An 18,640-nucleotide genomic window follows, 5' to 3' on the forward strand; every position below is an offset into this window, starting at 1 on the left:
TTTTTAGGTGCTGTGTACATAACTGTCAACATTTAAATGGAAATTGTTTTTGTAAACAAAGTATTCTATTATTTAATTTACTACAAATAAAAAAAACCAAAAGAACTAAAATCCTACGCATAAAAAATGAATATTTCGACAAAGTTATAAAATTAAAAGTATCTCAAGAACAATTGTTGCAAAAAATTCCAGTCAAAATTGCAAAATTTTTGTATGTTAATCGTTAATTATTCTGACAGGGCAGGATAACATGTCTTTTGAGGTTATGTTGCCTATTATTTTTATTTATTAATTCAGTTAATTCATCAAGAAAACAGTTTTAATTACTTCAAAAATAATTAAAATTTTAATAAATAAGAATTTTTGATTTTTCTGGACAACTGTAAGTTTTAAACCTGTTTACTTTAATTAATTAGAAATAAGTTATTTAAAAATTCTGTTTACAATTTGAAGGATTTAAATTAAAATCATTTATTATTAAGGTTTTTTTTATTACAAACAAAATAAAAGATTCGATTTTATATTATATTATAATATAGTAATATTTACTTATTATTTATTATTAATATTTATTTAAATAGTAAATTTTGACAGTAAATTAAAATCAATATTGAATTAAAATTAATATTTTATAAAATTAACATTTACTAATTTATAATAATTTAAATTAATTAATTATTGTAATTAATGTAAGTAAATATTACTATAAATTAATTAATTTAAATTAATTTTAAATAATATTAAATAAAAAAATATTAAGTAAATATTGGTATAAATTAATTTAAATAGGTAAATTTAAATATTTTTTATTTATTATTATTTATTGAAATAGTAAATAATAAAAAATAAAATATTGAAATTGAGATTGAAAGGAGGGGAACTTTGAGGAAATTGAATAAAATTTAAAAGACGGCACATAAATTTCGTGATATTTAATCATTAAGAGGGGACACAATGTGGTACGTAATTCTATGTGTTATGTGATTTGAAAATTGCTTCAATATGTTTCACATATTTTTTATGCCACCATGAGTAGTGGACCCTGGTATTTTTTTTGTTTTTTCATTCTTTTAATACTAAAAAATCATAAGAAATACTTGAAAAATACTCTTTGCAAATAATGATTTTTTTTCGAGATTAAGAGAATCGAACACGATTCTCAATTTTTTTTTTTTTTTTTTTTGCGGATTTCTAAGAACTAGGATGTATTTTCTTTTTTTGAAATTTTTTACCGTACAATGACGTAATCACAAGAAATGTCGTTATTTTCTAGCAATTATTATTATTGTAATATTTTAATTTAATTTATTTTTTTTATTATCATTGTAATTCTTAAACATTATTTCAAGTAGACACGCAGTATAAGTTTTTTTTTTTTTTGTAGAAAGATATTTTTCGGGGATTTATTTTTTTCTATTTTTTTCAGTCCATTTTCCTCGAAAAACAGTCGTACCCTCAATAAAAATCACAAAAATTTTTTTCATAGATTATTATTGAAAGAGAAAAGAAAAAAAAAACGCTAAGCAAAACTTATAGTTTAATGAAGCGGTCGCGAAAAAATTTTTACAGTGATGGACAATAGCTTTGCGGATAACGTTTTTTTTTTATTTTTTTCTAAATTGTATCTACACACAAAATATTTCATTTTTCGTATTTTTTATTCGCTTATTTTGAGATTTGAAAAATAATTTTTCACTATTTTTTATTCTTAAGAATGAGAATTAAACGAAGAATTTTTTTTAAGAGTTGTTTTAGTTTTAATTTTCTTAATTTTCAGCTGTTATTTTAATTTCGTTAAACTTTCGAAAATCGAAATAAATTCTATTTTGGTTTTAATTTTCTTGATTTCAACTGTTATTTTAATTTCCTTAAACTTTCGATAATCGAAATAAATTCTATTTTTGATTTTTACATTCTTTGAAAAGAAAAATTTGTATTAAAAAATTCAATAATTATGTGTAAATACAAATTTCTTAACACTTAAATTTTTATCGCTTTCTTATAAATAATTACGAACATGAATGACTATAGTTTGATTGCCACAATTTTCCACTCTCACATTCTTTATACATTTTCACTTCTCTTACATATCAGAACCAATCAAATAAATTTTACCATTTTTTCCCCCAAATTCTTAATGAAAAATTAAAAATTCGAAAGGATAGAAATACAGAATTTATTTGAAATGATAATAATTTTTTATGCAATATTTTCTTAATTAAAAACTATCTCATTTTCATCTAGTATTTTATTTTTATATTTAACTTTTTTGCGTAAAATGATTTGTTGCCTTTTTCGTAAATACTCTCTCTCCTTTTTTTGTTTTTTTTTTATTATTTATAAGCGTATTTAAAAAATGAAGAACAATTACCGAGTTCGTTCATTAAAATTCAAGCGATGTTTCTATATATTTTTGATAAATTTCTCTCTTATAAAAAAAAGAAAATTCAAAATTCTGCGAAGACAGTTTTTTTAATCGACAAACTGTTTTTTTTTTAATAATATAAATTTCGCTTGATTTTTATTTGTACATATAAACACATATTATGATAATATTTTCATTATGCCTAGTATGATGAATATTTCGTGAAAATAGGAGTGATTTTTTCTCATATTACGCTTCTTTTCGTAAACTTTTAAAAATTGACACTATATTATTTAAAATTGAGCGTTTCGGTGCAATAATCGGTCTTGCCTCATAGCATCCTGCCGGCGCAAGACCGATTATTGCACCGAAACGCTCAATTGCTCTGAAAGAATTTTTTTTTCATTGAAAATTTTAAGATCAAATTACAAATTTTCTATTTATATACTAATGTGACAATTTACTTAAGAAATGCGTAAAATTGTTAACAAAATTGTAATTTGATTTTTTAAATTCAATAATATTTGGATAAATTTTTTATGTCATCATTTTAATATTTAAATAATTATTTTGGTCCAAATTCGTATTTTTTTCAGTGCAATTTTAATAACTTCGCCTTCTTGACAAAAGAACTCACGATCTGGTGAATTTAAATTGAACGAGAGACTAAATTTTCATTTACATTTTTCATTATGAATAACCATGTTTTATATATTTATTTATAAATACTATAAATAGAGGGTCATTTCCTCCGATAAAAGAACTGACCTCTGAACTTTGTTAGGCCTCATCATTTTGATAAGAATGTGTCGAAAAATAAAAAATAAAAAGAGGAATAAAAAAGGAAGAAAAAAAATGTGCTAAAACTTTGAAGCAACATCTGTGATGGAAAATGTCTTAAAATGAGTCATAAAAACACGTTGGTCCATTTATCACTCAACAAATAAAAGTCTCTTGCATTACATTCAATTTCTCTCATTCTCTCTCTCTCTCTCTCTCTCTCTCTCTCTCTCTCTCTCTCTCTCTCTCTCTCTCTCTCTCTCTCTCTCTCTCTCTCTCTCTCTCTCTCTCTCTCTCTCTCTCTCTCTCTCTCTCTCTCTCTCTCATTTTCTCCTTCTCTCAATTTTCTTTTTTTCTTCTTTCTTCAATTAAACAAAATTTTCTTCTTCTCTTTTCGAATTTTTATAAATTTTCTTCGTGTTTATTCTTGTATTTAGTTTTTCTTCTTAAAAGTCTCTTTTCCTTTCTTGTATTAATTTTAACTCTCGTCCTTTTTTTGGGAAAGATTTTCTCCCTTTGGATCGTTTCTCGATATTTTGACGTGTCGACATTCATTCTATTTATTTCTCTCATTTTCTCTCATTTTCTCTCTCTCTCTCTAATGATATCGCGAATGTCTAATCAAAAATCGCGGCAGCATTTTTGTTTCCGCTGCTAATAGCACTTTTGTCCTTTTTTGAATTAAAATTTGAACAAATTCAAAAATTCACACACTTGCATACGGAATAAAAAATAAATCTAGAATAATCTTCAATTGCAAATTTTTTCATAGAAAAATTAAATTTCTTCGTTCGTTATTACAACTAGAAGAAAAAGGAAACGAAAATTTCCAATTTCTTTTTTTTCCCTAATATGAAAAATAAATTTTTTTGAAAAATAAAAATTCTATTTACATTGCGAATAAAAAATAAAAAACTCTTCGCTAATATTTGCCAATTAAAACCAATAATATCACAACAAAATTTCAAATGTATGTGTAACAAAATTAGAATTGAAAAAAAATCAACAATTGGAAAATTTATAGAAAAAAAAATTGTTAATTTCTTACTAATATGCCTTTTCGATACGGCAGGTGAATATTCTCACGATTCTCTCGACTGCGCTGAATTTTCGATCCTCTCGGCGTTCTCAAATAATGCTGTTATTTACATTTAAAATTTCATTTGTCGTCATAATCCTCCTTTCGTCAATGACTTCCGTTGTTTTTGGAACGTATGATGTTTCATTATTATCGAGAGATATTTTTGTTGTATTGTTGTGTTTATTGTCGACATTCGTCAATTCAAGGGGAAGATAAATTGTGCGACAATGATCAATGTCCGCACGACATAGTGGACAACGTTCGCAACGTCTTGCACAATCCAAACATGCCACCGCGTGTCCACATGGAAATAAAGCCGTGTCTAAACTTCGATCCATGCAAATGCGACAGAGCATCGCGTCCAAAAGCCTCGCCAGACACTCGCGTGATTCCTACAAGAAGAAAATTGCAAAAATTACTATTTTTTTATGGAATTTATTTTAGTCTTAGTTTATGGTTTATTTTCATTTTTCCCTGGATTCTTTTTCAAATTAATTCGCTTCACGATATTTTACTGTTATTCTATAAATCTTTATGATAATTTTTTTTTGCCTTCTCGGAAAGAAAATAAATTATCGAATTTTGCGTATAAAAATCAGGATGACCGCTGTTTTCATAAAAAAAATTTTCGGTCATGAATTATTTTTCCCGGCCATAAAAAAGCTCTCAAAAATTATATTCAAGATTTCAATTCAATTATTTTCTGCCGAAATTTTAGTTAAAATTCTTCCCCAATTCAATTATTATAATTTTTTTTACAAAGTTTCTTAAAAATTCAATTATTTCTGTGGAAATTTTAACTTGAACTCTTCTCTAATTCAATTATTATAAAAGTTTTTTGAGAAAGTTCCTTAAAAATACAATTATTTTAAAAAAAGTTCAAAATATTTCTAAATTTCACTTATTTACAAGACAATTACATGAAATTTAGAATAATTTGAAAATTTTCTGTTTAAATATAGAATTTTTTAAAATATAACTAGGTAATTTCAAAGAAATGTGATTAAAAATGTTTGTAAAAACTAACTTTTTCAGAATTTTTAATATTAATTTTTTAAAAATCAAATTTTTTAAAACTTCAATTTAGAAACATTTTGAAATTCTATCTATATTAACAACATAATATTAATTTGATATTCTAAAATATAAAAATAGTTGCTTTATAAATTATTCTTGAAAAAATAATTAAAAATGCAAAATACGGTTTTTAAAAAAAATTATTTTGTGAGAAAAAAACCTATTTTAAAATATAAAATTTTTTACTTTTAATATTTCATTTTGTAATTGTTTTAACTTATTTTGTAATTTCTTATAATTTTGAATCTGAAATATTTTTATTTTTGCTTGGGATTTTATTAAAATTTTTAAAAATACATAATTTAATTGTTTTGAAGAATTTTATGGAAATTTTGTGAAAATAATTAAATCATTTTGAGGAATTCAATTCAATTCAATTCAATTCAATTCAAAATTGCGTATTGAAAACAATCAAATTCTTATAATTTAATTCTTTCGAGAAATTTTAATAATATTATATTGAAAATAATTGAATTTAGTGCGAAGAACTTTATTACATTTATTTTTTTGTGGTGGTCAACAAAATTCAGAACTTTCTTATAAATTCTTATGAATCAGAAGTTTTCTTTTAATAAATAATATAATAAATTTTTCTATTATCAAAATTAGAAATGATAAAAATTCCAGGGGGAAAAAAGTTTAAAAATCATTTATGGAAAATATTCAATTGAAAGTTTTTCTCGAACAAAATCTATATAGTTATCGGTATAATAGAATAGAAAAAGGAGAAAAAATCTGTTTTAAAATTTAAAAATATAGACACACACCTTGCATTTTGGATTTTCGCAATCCTTGCAATCGTTTCTCTCCAAAATTTCATTTTCTTCTGGTAAAGCTATATTTGCCGATTCGCAATAAAGTGCACGACGCGCATTGTCGTAAACTTCCCTGCAGGTTCTACGAATATCGAACACATATTTTTTGCCGAGAGTTGAATCATCATTGAATATTGAAATTATCGTTCCCTGAAAAAGAAATCATACATTTCAGTACAAAGTCCAGAATCATAATTATGTAGAATGTGTAAAGAAAATTAAAAAATTCCAATTAAAATTATTCAAAAGTTGATTTTCAAAAATTGTAACAAAATATTTTAAATAAATGAATTATTTTCAATTAAATTTTACAAAATTTTAACTATTCAAAAACAAAAGAAGCGCCGAAGAATAAAATAATTAAAACGTATTGATTGTCCTCTTTCTAAAGAGACAAAGAGTGAGAGCGTTAAAATTTGTTAATTAATTAATTAATAGAAATTAAAGAGAAATACCTTTAAATCTCTGATGAACTGGGCAGTGACGGCACTTCTGACAGTCTCGCAACTGTAGAACGCGTGTTTTTCCGTAATCGCTCTGTACAATCCGCTCGCGGATTGACTTGAGTCGAGTTTGAAATCCAACGAAGTTTCCTCGCCGTCGAGAGAAAGATAGACTAGATGAAACATCCGTCTCTGGGAAGTTGCGCTCTGTATAGCCGTGTAGGGTATGCTGCAAATAGAATTCAATATTAATTACAAAAAAATAAAATCTTCATTTTCCTCTGTTTCATTATTTTATCAGCAAAGAAACATTAAACTAAGAAATAATTCAAATAAATATGAACTAAGAAAAATTAAATTTTTTCAACTCACTTTTGTATCTCGTCTTCTTGACTGCGATAAACAGTGATTCCGTGTGGTCCAACGCCAATCATTGAAATTCCATTGTAACCGAATTTACTGTTAAACATTTCTTGACCAAATGTATCTAAATTTGAGACTTCTTTTAGCAGCCAATATTCAGCAGTCGATGCTTTCATGCCCTGTGGAAAGGAAAAACATTTTTTATTTTTTTCATCAGATACGAATTTTTCTGGGTCACATCCTTTTGTCTCGGCAAAGTTTTTGACTCACCGGAGAAAATTTATTCCTATTTTTTATTCATTTATTTACTAATTTCAAATAGACAGTTTTGTTAAAAATATGTTTATTTTTCAGGATTGCCGCACAGGCCAGGGAAAAGTCAAGGAATTTTATCAAAAGTGCTGGAAAAAAATTCAATTTTGTTAGAAGTGATAAGAAAATTCAAAAATTAAATTACTGAATGGGAATAAATTTTCTCCAAGCAGTAAACAACATCTAAAAAAGGAAAAAAAAAACTACTAGTAGTTAAAGTTTTGAAATATGAAACAATTTGTCGACTGGTACAAACCTTGATTTCTTTATGTTGTTGAACAATTCGATGCAAAAAGTCTTGAGGTTTTGGTTCGCAAGGTTCGGTCGGTTGAATATGACAGCACTGGGAATAAAGTGCATGCGGTGGTAGCAAGGCATCGTAATTACCTCCATCGGCTTGAGCAATTAAAGCAACCAAACGGGCCACAGATACCCAATCAGAAACCTTCAATCTGCCCTCAACCAATTCCAAACGTGAATGCAAATAGAATTGATGCCTGTAAACAAACAATAAATCGACTTTAGTCAATTAAAGATACGAAAACAGTCGAAATAGTCCAGTTTTTCGAAAACCGAATTTTTTCAGAATTTCTGAATTCATTTTGTATTTGAAACTTCCATAATTTTTTACGGTTTAAGTTGAAACTTTCTCTCGACTAATTTTATGCGAATTAGAATTTAAATAATTGAATTTCTAGTATTGGCGAATTAAAAGTAGTGGAAATTCTAAAAAAAACAGAAGTAGTAGCTTTTAGTGGCTGAAATCTAAAAAAAGTACCCAAATGTTAGCATAACGTAAAAAAATAAAAAAGTAGTAAATAGTAGGTTTTAGCAGAGTGCGAAGCCTGGAATTAATTTATTTTCAACTTCCATAATTTGTTAAGTTGGAACCTTCTAAATTTCTAAAAGTTGCTACTGTTTCTCTTTGAAAGTTTCTAAAATAAGAATGGAGAATTTAGTGGTAGGTGGGATTTTTGAAATTTTGAAACCTAAGTTCACAAGACTATTTGGGAAGATTTGCACCATTGTGGAATTTGGCCCTAAGGAAATAGGAGCGAGCCTACACATTCTCCTTTCAATGGATTTAGTGCAACCCTCACCAAGTAGAAGTAGAGAGTATTCCAAAATTAATAGATTGAACCTCAAGGCAAATTCAACATTCGATATGAAAGCATAGCCAACATTGTTCAGCAAGTTTTCGCCTCTATATGTAATTTGGCCCCTTTTCAAAGTCATTTAAAACTTTAAAATAAAACTCATTCTTTTTTAATTTTATCACAGTGAATTATTAATTGTCAATTTTTAATACCTACTGAATATTCTGGTAATTCTTTGCAATTATCTAATTCCAGGCTTCGCACTCATCTACTTAAACCTACTATTTACTATTTTTTTACGTTATGCTACTATTTGGGTACTTTTTTCGATTTCAGCCACTAAAAGCAACTAAGTATTTCTGTTTTTTTTAGAGAATTTCCACTACTTTAAATTTGCTAATACTAGAAATCAAAAACTATTCTCAAAAATTATAATCAACTTCTTTAAAACGATTTAATTATTTTCAACAAAAATTCGAAATTCAATTATTTTCAATATCTAGTATTTTTATAAAATTTTGCAAAACAATTCAATTATTTAAAAAATTTGTTGTAAAAATCTTCGTAAGAATTCAATTCTTTTCATGAATAATAAAATTCGTTGCAGCAATTCAATTTATTAGCTGTTAGCAGGATCAGAAAGTAAATGTTTTTGATGAAAATTAGGAATAAGTGAGGAAAATAAAATATAGAACGGAGTTTTTTTTGTCGTCAAGTTTAATTTTTCGATAGCTCCTTTTTTTAGTTTGAAAGCTACTTTTTGCTACTTTTTTAAAATTAATTATCTTGTGCGAAGTCTGTAATTATTAATTTTCTGTAAAAGGTGACTGAGTATTTATCTATAAATTGGGTGATAAACAGTGTCAGTGGTTGGATAATATTATACTAGTCTTTAATCATTTGGGACTGTTTCTACTTCCTGTGGATACAACAGGCGATAAACGTTCTGAATTCTCTCTACCGCAGTGCCAGAGTATGTAATTATTGAAGCTCTCTCTCTCTCTCTTTCGCTCTCTTCCTTAGCTATTTAAACCTGCTTTGTGGGAATTAATGAAGTGCTATTTAGAGTTGATTCCGGTTCGATAATAATATTTAACCAACAATATTCAATAATCTTCCAAACACAAATTATTATAATTTACACAAATGTCTAAAGGGGATTTGAGGATTAAAATTCATTGCTTTAAATATAAATTTAATTAATAAAAGATGAAGTTTAGTTTTCATCAACCTGAAGATTTCTCATGCTCTACTTCAGGGTTGCCAGAAAGATTTAATTTTCGTTTTCCCTCATTTCCTCATGTTGTACAATAATATCTGGAAATCAGGGAAAAATTAAATTTTTGTATATTTTTTAAAGAAAATTGACACGTTTATTAAAACACTATGCATTTTTTTTTTTTTTTTTTTTTTTTGAATGAATGAATGAAACAATTTCTCAGATTTCTGATTAAAAAAGATTCGTTGCTTTTTTATTTGACGAGAATTTTTTAATATAGAGAATATTGTTCCTATGAAATGGAATATTCGAGAAAATTCGGTAGAATGGTGAAAACTTTTTTCCAGGGTATATAAGTGTGTTTATATATGTCTATAGAGATGCGAGTAGGTATATACATAAATGAAAGTATAAGTTAGTGTCAGTAACAAAATTGTCGACTTTCGTCTGCTTTCCTCGCGTTTCCTTTACACGTGGGAAAACCGGGAGTGTTCACCGGTGGAATTCATCCAGGAAACTGGAACCGGGAAAACTTCACCGAGAAGGATTATTCTCTAGGGACGCGAACCAGAGAGGCGTAATTAGCTCTTGGGTTAATTAGTTGTACCATGCAGTGACGACACCGGCTCTAATTCGTCCTTTGCAATTTTCCTTTGCGAGCAATGAAATTTACTCCTCTCCTAAAGGATCTCAACTCAAAAATTTGTCGCTAATTTTCCTTCGAACGAAAATTGCTGCACGTCAAAATAATATAAAAAAGTTGTTGAAATACAGGATTGCCAAAAATATTTGATTCATTTCCCTGATTTCCAGACAGAATTTTCACTTTTTCCCTGACTAAGAATATATTTTTCATTCTCTTTATTTCACTTTTTTGAATAATATTCCAAACGGTCGGCTTTAATTTCTACTTGAAAGAAACTTTTTCCTCTTTCAATTTCTATTTATTAATTTATTTAGCAGGGTTGCCACGAAAAATTAATATTCTTTTTCCCTGATTTCCAGACAAAATTTTAACTTTATCCCTGACCCCAAAAAAAATTTTGATTCACTCTAAAAATCATTTGATACTCAAAAAAATGTTCTATTACATTTATTTACGAAGATTTTTACAAAAAATTTTCAAATAATTAAATTCTGTTGGGAAATTTTATGAAAATAGTAGATATTGAAAAGATTGAAAATCATTGAATTAAGAAAATAGAAAAGTTTTTAAAAACAATTAAATTTTACAAAGAATTCAATTAAAATTTTTGACAATAATTGAATTCTTACGAACGATTTTATTAGAATTTTTAAAACAATTGAATTTCCAATAAGAAATTTATTACTTTTAAAAATAATTGAATTTATTCTTCTGATGAATATTGTTATTTATGAAAATAATTGAATTTTGCAAAGAATTTGATTAAAAAACCTCAAAATAATTGAATTTTGGAGAATAATTTTGTTATTTATCTTTAATAATAAATTGAATTCTTTCGAAGAATTACTTATGTAAATAATAGAATTTCTGCAATCATTTGTATATTTTTCAAAATTAAATTTTTTCCAGTACTTTAATAAAAAATGCCTTACTTTTCCCTGATTTTAGTGAATTTTTATTTATCTAATGGGAATTTTCGAATCAAGGACTATTCGGCGAGATTCCTTTGCAATTGCGACGAAATATATTATTGTTAATTAATCCTCTTCGTCGAGCCTACCCGGTTTGCATAAATGACATTTCCGTCGAGGTATATAGCAACACCATTTCTAATCGTATCAGGTTCGCTGAACTCCCTCGCTTAATTAAATCTAGGTACGTGGTGTGACAATTTTACAAGATTGCCACTCCTACCACTTAACGTCTTATATTCTCCAGAAATGTACCACACTTTAATAGGGCGCAAAATAGTTTAATTAAATTGTTGTCTCTAAATTAATTACAAACTTTATATTTCGATTTTACTTCAAGTTCATCTTTTCTGATGGAATACTATACCTACCCTCATAGAAGTAGTGCTTTATTTTCTTTGAATATTTCAAAACTAAATTTATTTTCCCCTGCTTCTAACGGGGCGGGTATTTCTAATTTTAGACGAATTTCATTGTTGTGCAGAACATGGAAATTTGGAATTTAAAAAGTAAACTTTTTGTTGAACCTAGTTGAAAAGTAGGAAGTGAGCAAGAATGGAAGTTTAAACTTTTCCTTGTCTTGATTTTCAGCAAAAACCTACTTGCATAGCAGGATGAACAGCAGTCTGAGTTTTGGACTTTTAACTTTAAAACATGTTTACTGAAATATTTTACTCTAATTCAAAAGTTCTTAACTGTCCGTTTCGAAAATTTCACAATTTTCTTATTAATATTAACATATAATTTCAATAATAATTCTATTGCAATACGTTTTTCATTCCAAAAGAGTTGTTTTTAGATTTAAATAGCATTGCTGCATTATTTAAATATCTCCCTTGAAAAATAATAGAAAAATTGAAATTTTGAAGTTAAATAAATCAATAATTTGAGAAAAGTAAATATACCGTTTCTCTCTCTCTCTCTCTCTCTCTCTCTCTCTTCTTTTTCTATCTTGAGAGTGCAAAACTTTTTACAAAGGAAATTCGCGAAAAACTTTTACACAACGACCTCGAGATGAAAGGCGAACTTTTTGCTTTGTTATATATTATTTATATATCGTCCCAGTAAACCGGAAAAGTACCGAGAAATAGATTTTTGAAAAGAACTTGATCGAATTTTTGCAAGCGCGGCAAACTTTCGTTTTGTGTGTTTCATATCGAAAGTTTCGTTTTCATAGAAATAACTTATTCAAATCTACAGTTTATTTGGAAAATTATTTGGATCAAGTAAATATTGTTTTCAAAATACTTATTTTTTAAATGAGAATGTTTTAATTTTAAATTAAATAAAATTTCAATTATCTTTATAAATAATAATATCCTTCTCCAGAAATCAATTATTTTCAAAAATTTTCTTTTATAAAGAATTTTGTTAACATTTTCAAAAACAATTGAATTTTCATGAAATATTTAATTATTTATAAAAATAATTTAAATCCCCTAAAAAATTTACATAATATTTATAAAAATAATTGAATTTTTGTGAAGAATTTTGTTAACATTTTAAAAAATAATTGAATTCCCCTGAAAAATGTAATTATTTATAAAAATAATTATATTCTTTATACAAGAATTATGATTAAAATCTTTGAAATAATTGAAATTTTGTAAAGAATTTTATTATTTTTGGAAATAATTGAATTCTTGTGAAATTTTTATTATGTATTTATGAAAATAATTAAATGTTTGCATACAATTTTATTAAAAATTTTGTTCAATAATTGAATTCTTTTTGGGAAATTTTATTAAAATAGTAGATATTGAAAAATCATTGAAATTAGAAAAATGCATTTTATTTTTTTAAATTATTGAAATTAGGACAAGAATTTTTTTGACATTTATGAAAATAATTAAACTTTGGAGAACAATTTTAACTTAAAAAAAGTAATAAGTATAGTAGGTTTTAGTAGATGAGTTTTGTATTTTTTTTTTTTATTTTTTACAAATTATATGGGGAAAAAGTTTTTGAAATTCCCACTCGGTGCTTCGGATATTAACATGTTAATAAATTTTTTATTTCTTGAAGAAATATTCTTTGAAGAAATTAATGTTTATTTTAATAATATTATGTCTGACTGCAATCGACAATAATGAAATGTAACAATTTTATTTTACCCACGATTGTATTATAGATAATGAAATTCTCTCTCTATTTGCAGTCTTTGCAATCTAATAACAAAATTCCATGTCATTTTTCATGGAGAATAATAATTTGAAAAATGCAAAAAAAGGATAAAAATCTACCTGGAGAGTGGGGATGAAAGTAAATCAAATTGGAAATGTATTTCTCCTTGTTGAAAATGATATAGAGCTATCTAACTTGAATTCCTTCTCTCGCGGAAATTGACTTCAAGGCATTCATAATGAATTCATTCTGCCTTTGCTTTCTTTCATTCCTTCCTACTATCTCCAGGGTATTGTTTATTCTCGTTAAGCTCCTCAGTTCTTCTCTTCTTTTTTTTTTTTTTTTTTTTTTTTTTTTTTTTTTTTTTTTTTGTAGTCTTTTCTCCAGACGGAATATCGCATCGATCCTTTAGGAGTAAAAACCCTTGGATTACTTATATATGAAAGCATTCCATCTGCGACGACTTATTTCCTCAGTATTCATTCCTTCGTTATGCAATATTTCCCTTTTCTTTATCATTTTATACAGTCAATATTTTTGCTTTTGTTATACACACCTAGTGTTTTAATCGCTTATCTCAAAAACACTTATTTTAATAAAATTCCGGTTCTGGTCTCTGAAAAATTTGATTTATTGAAATCACTACAAATGAATGAAATGAAATCACCTCCAAAGTAATTGTTTCGGCTAAATGGAAATAATTCTTTTTTTCCTCTAGGTACTCATTCTCAGGTGATTTGTCGTTTAGCGTATTTTTGCGCCTTTTTGCGCCTTTTTGCCCCTTCCTCCATGTAATAAATGAGCTTTGCAAAGTACTCTTGAAGCTAATTTGACTCCTTGGAGACTTCATTAGAGACAAGATATTTAAGGTTGTAAGGTAACTTGGAGTTAGTCGTTTGTGAATCATCGTCTTTCCGTTCTGACTGGAAGCAACTTAAGGACGTGCGGTGTCTAGAACCGAGACCTAGACTTTTGCACTAATTTCATCAAGTTTCCACCGCAAGTTTCCTTAAGCGATGTTGCCATAAGTACAAGACGAGAAATCGTTACCATAACGAGAAATTTCCACTTTGCTTCCGTACTCGAGTCTCCTTTTTTCCCTACTTCCCTACTAACTTTTTTTTACCCATTGCACTTGAAATTTCAATTAAGATCTTCCATTTATGTCCACGAAAAATTAACTTATTTTTCGTTTCTTATATTTTTCAATAATTTATATTGACATTCAGGATAATTAAATGTCCAGGGCTCGAATTAGCTCCGTAAATCCTGTATAAAAGTCCGTTTTTTAGAAAAAAGGTCCGTAATTTGATTCAAAAAGAATGAAAAGTTCGTAAATTGTACGAAATAATTTGAAAAATTTTAGAGGAATTACAAATCATTGCATAAATTCAATTATGTTCAAAAATTTTTAGAAATTTTTTTGGTCAAGTTTAATTTTTCGATAGCTACTTTTTTTCTACTTTTTTTAGTTTGAAAGCTACTTTTTGCTAGATTTTTGAAATTAACTATCGAATGCGAAGTCTGGAAATATGAATTTGAAAAGAAAATTGCCAAACATTGTTCGAATTTGAAAAAATCTTTCATTCAAACGGAATTAAGACACAAAATATATATTTATAAAGGTATGGAAGGGAGAAAAGGTTTGTCGACGAAAAATCAGTCACAACGGCATCTGAATTGCTGGCGTATCAGAAGCAACGTGGCTTTGAGAATATAAATCAGAAGTTATTACAATAGTATCGTTGGACATGTGGGATGGTAGATCGCATTTCACCGATATTGGATTCTGCGAGGATATTCCATGATTGTGTTCACGACTCGCCTAGTTAGAAAATATACCCCGCCCATCCATTCAACGTCAAATACATTCGACAAAAAAAATACCAGCTCATATTTCATTTACTTACATCTGAAAATAATTTTTCAATTCGCATTTCCCTCGAGAAAATTCTATTTCTAATTATGGACAAATTTTTACAAAAACGGAAAAAATTAAAAAAAAGTTTCTTAAAACTTATTTATGCTAAAATTTAATTTCCCTGTGATTTCAAAGCCCTTCTCAATTTTTTTAAAAATTTAATTTTTGTGTTTTTTAATGCCAGTAAACCGTTTGATTAATTAAAATTCATGATTGAATTAGAATAATTATCTTCCGTTCTTAACATAGTAATCAAGAAGAGAAAAGTTTAATTTATTACAGTCTTAAAAAGTTTTCAAAAATTGGAGGGAATAATATTTTAGAGAGTAAATAAAAAAAAGAAAGAAAAGAAAAAAGTTGTAGTTATGTCTGCATAAATTTAAGAGAAAAATTAAGATCAGGAAACTAATTTTAAGTAATGTTTTAAATCACGTTAGCACCTACGTAAGGGGTGAGTAAATTTACTCGCTTTGGAACATTTAACGAGGGTGAGACACACGTATTTTCACTTAGGCGAATACACAATGACATATATATATATATATATACACACTACTGTACAAGACCCTCTGCGAGAAAATCGTGTGCATCTCTCAAAAAGAGAAATAAGAGAGAAATAATGTCTTCTTGTTTTAAAATTATTTATGGCACTCTTCGCCTTTCAACGCGCCATTTTCCTCATCGACAAGGAGTGTCAACATTCCCACGATTATTTATATTTCACGAAGAAAATACTAAATAAATATAAATTAACTTTGGGGACCTCGTGAAATTGCACTTTTCGATTGAAATCAAAATAAATCTCTCGAAATATTCAACCATATTAATAATTTTAATTATTAACTCAAAATTAAAATATAATTTTAAATTTAAATCGAAGCGAAATAAAATTTTTAATTAAATAAATATATCGTCGTTACGAACTCAAAATTAAACCCTAATTTAATTGGCTAAAAATCATTTCGCTAATTTTGACGTTTTACGTGTATATATAAAATTTATAAAATTAAATTTAATTAAAATTCTCAACTGTATGATTTTAATTAAATTCTATTTAATACTTTCGATACCAAATGTCATTATTTTCAATCGTCCTAATTATTGAATATATATTAATAAAACTTATTTAATTCGTCGATAGAGAGAGAGAAAAGAGATTTTTATTAAAAGTACTGGAAAAAATTTAATTTTTAGAATTCATAAGAAAATTCAGCAACTCTGTTATTAAAATGAAACTTAGCAATAAGGGAAAGGTGTATCTTTACCTTATTGCTAAGTTTGACTTATTTTTCTTTTATATTTTCTCGAAAAAATTTATCAACCCTATTGAGTTTATTTGAAACATATTTTTGCAGTGGTTTTTTGAAACGAATTTTAAAAGTTTTTGTTAACTCAGTTCGAGAGGCAGTGTAGCTGCTAAGTTAACCATTGAGAAAGTTTTGCGAGTTCTTCATAAGTTGAAAGTTTGACGGTGACGGGAAACCAATAGTCAGAGAACCCAGTGTTACCCTTCTGAACCCACGATAAACTATATACCCCCCACCAAACTGAGTTGAACCAATAGCCGTCAGCGTCAGTGACAAATGTTTCTTCGTTCCTTGTTTGGCGAGATGAAGATGACCTAAAAGTGCTCGAGTGCAGGAATTCACTCCTCATTCTCTCTCTATCTCTCTCGAATGCCATGATTTATTTTCATTTAAAGATTCACAAACGTCGTGAACTTTGAGTAAAATTTCAATTGATTTCCTCTTAAACTCAAAACTTTTTATTATAAGGGAATATATCAAATTAATCGATTTTTTTCTTTAAATCTGACATCTTAGGATGATGTTTTATGTAAATTTCAAGTAGATATTTTAAGAAATGCATGACTTTCTGTATGTTTTATTTACACTGCTATATTCTGAACACTCTGAATCAGAATTGCCACAAAAATTTAATTTTTTCCCTGACTATGCTAGCCAGTTGCCAATCATTACCTGAAGAGACAATTTAATGCCATTTTTCCTTGAATTTGACAGTTTGAGATTATAATCATCTTTTCTTAAGACATTGCCATATGATGAACACTCTGAAAAAAAATTAATTTTCTCTGACTTCACTGCTTAAGGAAAAGTAAAAAATTTATTATTAAAAAAAAGAATAAATAGAATGCAAAACAAAAATGAAAACCAAGTTTTAGATTAACAACGAAGTTTGTTGATTTTCATATTTGACGAAGTGTACTAAAACCGTAGTCGTAAATACGAGATATTTAAATTCGGTTTTCTCATTTTGTGCAAAATTTCACCTCTCGTTTGATGCCAAAAAGTTGAAAAGTACAGAGAGAGAGAGAGAGAGAGCGGATTAAATCTCCCAGTGACGAGGGCGAGGATGAAAATTAAATGGACCTGCGGTTAGAGTCATGAAGAGGGAGCATTTAAAGTCTATTTTTCCAGGGAACAGATTCTGTGGTTTAAAAGCTAATTTACCAGCAGAAAAATGGGTCGAGTAGAAAAAAACCCATTCTCAAAACTTTTATTCTATATCAAAAAATGTTCAATTTATAAACATCAATAAAAACCTATTTACCTTTCCCGAATAGAATAGCAAACAAAAAAACGAATTTAAATTATTACATAACATGATTAAATTAGAATATTCCAGGAGAGAATATATTCAGGTTATGAATGCCTTTGTGCAGAAATAGATTGATGAAAATGATATATAGGGAGATCTGTCGAAATCAGAGACGAACAGTATGAATCAAATTTGTGAATTTATTCGAGTGTAGAAAATTCCATTGGTTCTGGAAAACCGATGGTTCTGATGTGTTTGAGCATTATGCAAACGGGCGAAATTTTCTCTCCTATATAACATGTATAAGGAATTTGATTGGACATACTATATTTATTTATACATAGGTAGTAATTCTCTTTTGGGTGTATTAGAAATGTACATGTGAGCTGTTAACTTTATTTACCAAGAAACTTTGTTAAAATATACATATACTCAAGTTCATTCTCTAACGAACCAATCAGGATCTCAAATAAAGTCCACACTACCCTTTAGTGCAGACATGCTATTTACTTTACAACTGATATTATTATCCTCTCTATTTTCAACTAATACCTCCTCTGGGGTTTTGCATACGAATTAAACAATGATGATGAATCGACTGATGAAGTAATTGAGGAAAAGAAAAATAGAAGTTACAATCCCTTTTATTGTTACGATAGTCACGTTTTATTAGACTGACGTTCTACTTTATTAAAAGTGGTCGATAAAAATTCATTACCAATTCATTATACTTTTTTCAAAATCGAGTTTTCTAAACTGGGGTTAATCAGAACAGAGTGGAATAAATAAATTTCTAATGTGACCAAAAACATTTGGAAAAGTGTGGCAACTATTTCGCTACCTAGAAGACTAGTGAAAAACTTCTCA

The 18,640-nt window shown here is 27.4% G+C and overlaps 1 protein-coding gene across 1 annotated transcript in view; it reads right to left on the reverse strand.

Annotated features, from left to right (window-relative positions):
- Positions 1 to 3,502: 3,502 nt before the first annotated feature.
- Positions 3,503 to 18,640, reverse strand: part of LOC122504257 (E3 ubiquitin-protein ligase MYLIP) — an 82,378-nt gene continuing 67,240 nt past the window's right edge. Inside the window, exons 3-7 of the mRNA XM_043615271.1 lie at positions 7,493 to 7,733; positions 6,934 to 7,103; positions 6,574 to 6,790; positions 6,071 to 6,268; positions 3,503 to 4,618 (exon numbers count right to left, since the gene is read on the reverse strand). Of these exons, the coding sequence (XP_043471206.1) occupies positions 4,274 to 4,618; positions 6,071 to 6,268; positions 6,574 to 6,790; positions 6,934 to 7,103; positions 7,493 to 7,733 (1,171 nt within the window). The 3' untranslated portion in view covers positions 3,503 to 4,273. The remainder of the gene's footprint in view (positions 4,619 to 6,070; positions 6,269 to 6,573; positions 6,791 to 6,933; positions 7,104 to 7,492; positions 7,734 to 18,640) is intronic.

The sequence above is a fragment of the Leptopilina heterotoma genome, unplaced genomic scaffold (genome assembly GCF_015476425.1).
Source record: "Leptopilina heterotoma isolate Lh14 unplaced genomic scaffold, ASM1547642v1 Lhet_286, whole genome shotgun sequence".
NCBI lineage: Eukaryota > Metazoa > Arthropoda > Insecta > Hymenoptera > Figitidae > Leptopilina > Leptopilina heterotoma.